Source organism: Equus quagga, chromosome 13, assembly GCF_021613505.1.
Source record: "Equus quagga isolate Etosha38 chromosome 13, UCLA_HA_Equagga_1.0, whole genome shotgun sequence".
Lineage (NCBI taxonomy): Eukaryota > Metazoa > Chordata > Mammalia > Perissodactyla > Equidae > Equus > Equus quagga.
The window spans coordinates 91796741-91800646 of NC_060279.1; the positions used below are offsets into that span (position 1 = coordinate 91796741).

The 3906-nt window shown below is 50.0% G+C and overlaps 1 protein-coding gene across 6 annotated transcripts in view; it reads right to left on the reverse strand.

Moving 5' to 3' along the window:
* The window catches only part of HIF3A (hypoxia inducible factor 3 subunit alpha), a 27715-nt gene that overhangs the window by 6936 nt on the left and 16873 nt on the right, over nucleotides 1–3906 (reverse strand). For 4 of the 6 annotated variants that reach the window (XM_046681745.1, XM_046681746.1, XM_046681743.1 and 1 more), the window contains one exon: nucleotides 1256–1527. The exons of the other annotated variants lie outside the window; for them this stretch is intronic. In XM_046681745.1, coding sequence (XP_046537701.1) covers nucleotides 1256–1527 — 272 coding nt within the window. The remainder of the gene's footprint in view (nucleotides 1–1255; nucleotides 1528–3906) is intronic. 6 annotated transcript variants of the gene reach the window in all.

Consider the following 3906-nt stretch of genomic DNA (forward strand, 5'->3'; position numbering starts at 1 on the left):
ATCCATCCACCAAGCCATCTGTCCATCCATTGATCCATCCATCCATCCATCCATCCACCAATCCATCTGTCCACCCATTGATCCACCCATTGATCCATCCATCCACCCATCCATCCACCCATCCATCCACCAATCCATCTGTCCACCCATCGATCCATCCATCCACCCATCCATCCACCAAGCCATCTGTCCATCCATTGATCCATCCACCCATCCATCCATCCTTCCATCCATCCACCCACACACCAATCCATCCATCCACCCATCCATCCACCCATCCATCCACCAATCCATCTGTCCACCCATTGATCCATCCATCCACCCATCCATCCATCCATCCATCCACTCACCAATCCATCCAGCCATCCATCAACCAATCTATCCATCCATATATACATCCATCCATTCATTCTCCATCCACCAATCCATCTTCCCATTCACCTGTCCAATGATCCATCACCCATTCACCCATCTATATAACCTTCATCCATCTATCCTTCCATTCATCCACCAATCTGTCCATCCACTACCCACCCACTCACCACCCATCCATCATCCATCCATCCACCTACCTACCTACTATAACTTCCTCTGTCCCTCAGTTAACAAGTCTTTATTAGGCACCCGCTGTATATCCAGCGCCAAGCCAGGAGCCTTGGGAAATACTGAGATGTGTCCATAAAGGCCTCATAAGGACAGTAAAGAGACCACTCTGGAGACTAACTGGGCACATGCCTGCAACTTGGAGAGCAAAAACTTGACTATTAATAATCTAATGTCTTTGGAAGGGGGACACGGGTCCTCTGAAATGACACACAAAATTGTGTGTCTGTATGTGTGTGTGTAAATTTTCTTGGGAAAGAGCCCATAGCTTTCAACAGATTCTCAAAGGTGTCAGGAAACTTAGTTCTAAACAGTTCCTCTGACACTATGGCAATGTCCTCTTAACTACGACAAAAACTGTCACTGAGCCAGATATAAATATGTTCCAAAGGAGAGGGCCCTGGGTGACTGGCAGGATCTGGATAAACAATGAGAACAGTGGAGGGCACTCCAGCAGGAGGGCACAGCCTAGGCAAAGACATGGAGGTTGGAACAAATGTGGCATGTGCTGGCAACACTGCGAGCCTGGCTGGAGCAGAGGTCAGGGTAGGAGGAATGATGAAGGATGAGGCTGAAGTAGGAGGCAGGAGCAAGATAGGGGGTCAGGGACCTTCTCTCCACTCCCTTGATATCCCCCTCTCCTGTGGCTCACCTCTTCCGAGCCCCAGCCATGGGGGAGGATGCGGAGGGGTTCCCACGGGACGGGCTAGAGCAGCTCAGCCGGGGGTCACTCCCCCAGCGGGGCAGGAGGGAAGGCTCAGGGGTTGGGGGCGACAGGCCGTGGAAGCTCCGGGCACGGGGCCGGGGGACAGCCCCCGGAGGTCTGTGGTAGGCTCTGGGTAGCTGCTCGCTGGAGTTGAGCTGGAAGTCATCATCCATGGAGATGTAGGGAGCCAGCATCTCCAAATCCAGAGCATCGACGTCCTGCAGAGGGCAGGAGGGAGTTAAAAGTCTGAGCCTTGGCCTCAGGTGGCTGAGTTGCGTGTCTGACGTCAAGGGTCTGAGACCCAGTTTTCTCACTTGCAAAATGGGTAAAAGGGCTCTGTGGTTGCCAGTTGCCTAGATGGCCCCCAAGGATCCTCACCTCTGGGTATTCGCACCCTAGCGTGGTCCCCTGCTACAGTGACTGGGACTGACTTGAAAACTCTAAGATACTGAGGACATGATGGTGCGCGACTTGCAACATCAGGTTATAAAAGATACTGCGGCTTCCATTTTTGTCTCGCCCTCCCTCTCGGATCACTTGCTTTCGGGGAAGCCCTGTGGAGAGATCCACATGGCAAGCAACTGAGATCTCTTGCCAACAGCCAACTGAGTCATCTTGGAAGTGGATCCCCTGGTCCCCGGTCAAGCCTCCAGATGATTGCAACCCTGGATGACATCTTGAGTGCATCCTCATGAGAGACCCTGAGCAAAAGCCACCCAGCTAAGCGGCCCCCACTCCTGACCCTCAGAAGTTAGGTGAGGTAATATGTGTTGGTTGTTTTAATTGGCTAAGTGTTAGGGTAATTTCTTATCTGGAAATAGATAACAAATAAGATTTTGATACCGAGAATGGAGTGCTACCATGGCAAGAACCTGAAACATGGGAGTGGCTTTGGCACTGGGCAGTGGGTGAGGGCTGGAAGGACTTTGAAGAGGCTATCAGAGAAAAGCCTAGGTTGCCTTGGCTTGCCAAACTATTTGTCAACATCTGAACCATGAGCCTGCCAGTGAGGGCTTAAAAAGATGTCAGGAACATGTTATTGGAAACCAGAGGAAAGGGCATTTCTGTTGTGTAGTGGCTGAAAGTTTAGCAACACTGTCACCTGTAGTTTTGTGGAAAGTAGAAAATGTAACTAGTGGACTGAGTGATCTAGCTAAGGAGGTTTCCAGCCAGAGTGTTGAAGGGGCTGCTTGGTTTCTTCTTGCTACGTTGGAGTAAGAGGCAAGAGGAGAGAGAAGCTAAAGGAAGAAAGGTTAAACGTGAAGGAGCTGGGACCTGAAGGTCTTGAAAATTCTCAACCTCCCTGTGTCTCTAAGAATTAATTTTACCCGAAAAGAGGTTCAGCCTTTGTCCTGGCTCCTGGGAGGTACCCTCTGAACCTTGGAATTTCCTGAGTGACAGTTGTGTCTTGGCTACTCATGGTGGGCCCCTTGGACCACACCTCATAGTGTATGCTAACAAGATGACTCAGGATGGAGGCTGGTCATGCCAGAAAGGCCAACCAAGTTGGGGCTTTGGGTCGTGTGAAATCAGCTGCCCTCCAAGGAAAGTGTGTGTGTTGGGGGAGATGGAGATGAGATCGAGTTCACTACATGGGCCATGACTCAAGCAATCATGCCTACATAATGAAACCTCAAGAAGAACTCTGGACACCAAAGCATGGGTGAGGCTTCCCAGAGTGGCCATACTCCCTGTGCATGTTGTCACCTGTCAACCCCGGGAGAGTAACACGTATCTGGGGACATGAAAGGTTGGCATTTGGGACTCCCCTAGTCCCAGATTCCACCCCATGCATCTCTTCCTTTGGCTGTAATATTCTTTTGTTGTAATAAAACTGTAATCATAAGTCTGGTGCTTTCCTAAGTTCTGTGACTGGTTCCAGCGAATTATTGAAACTGAGGGAGTCCATGGGAATCTCTGAATTTGTTGGCAGCCGGTCTGAAGGGAGGGTGGCCCTGGGGACCCCCAGACTCAGGCAGACGTGGCAGACTGGGCCTTTCACCTTAGGTTTGGCTGACTCTGGGAACTCCCCAGAAGGCAAATGATGCTAAAATTAGCATCTGTGTAAAGAAGGGCATTCTCAGGAAGGTATGGTTGAAAGCCAGCTGCTGTGTTGTGAGGACACTTGGGCAGCCTGTGTAGAGGCCCACGTGGCGAGGGACTGAGGCCTGCCAACAACCATGTGTGTGAGTTTGGAAGCGGGTCCTCCAGCCCCAGATGACTGTAGCCCTGCCTGAGAGCTTGGTTTCAACCTCATGCGAGACTGAGTAAAAACCATCCAGCTAAGCTGCTCCCAGATTCCTGATTCTCAGAAACTGTGTGACATGATAAATATTGGCTGTTTTAAGGTGCTGAGTTTTGGGCTCATTCACTGTGCAGCAATAGGTAACTAATACATCATGCCACTGCCATTTATCTATCCACTCAATCAATCATTCAAATATTATCTACTCACCTATCATTCAACCAATGAACCAATGGTCTATCTATCCAACTACCCATCCAAACATCCATCATCCATCCATCCAAATATCTGTCTAAACATCACCCATCCATGTATCCACCATCATCCACCTAATGAATACAATGGTCCATCC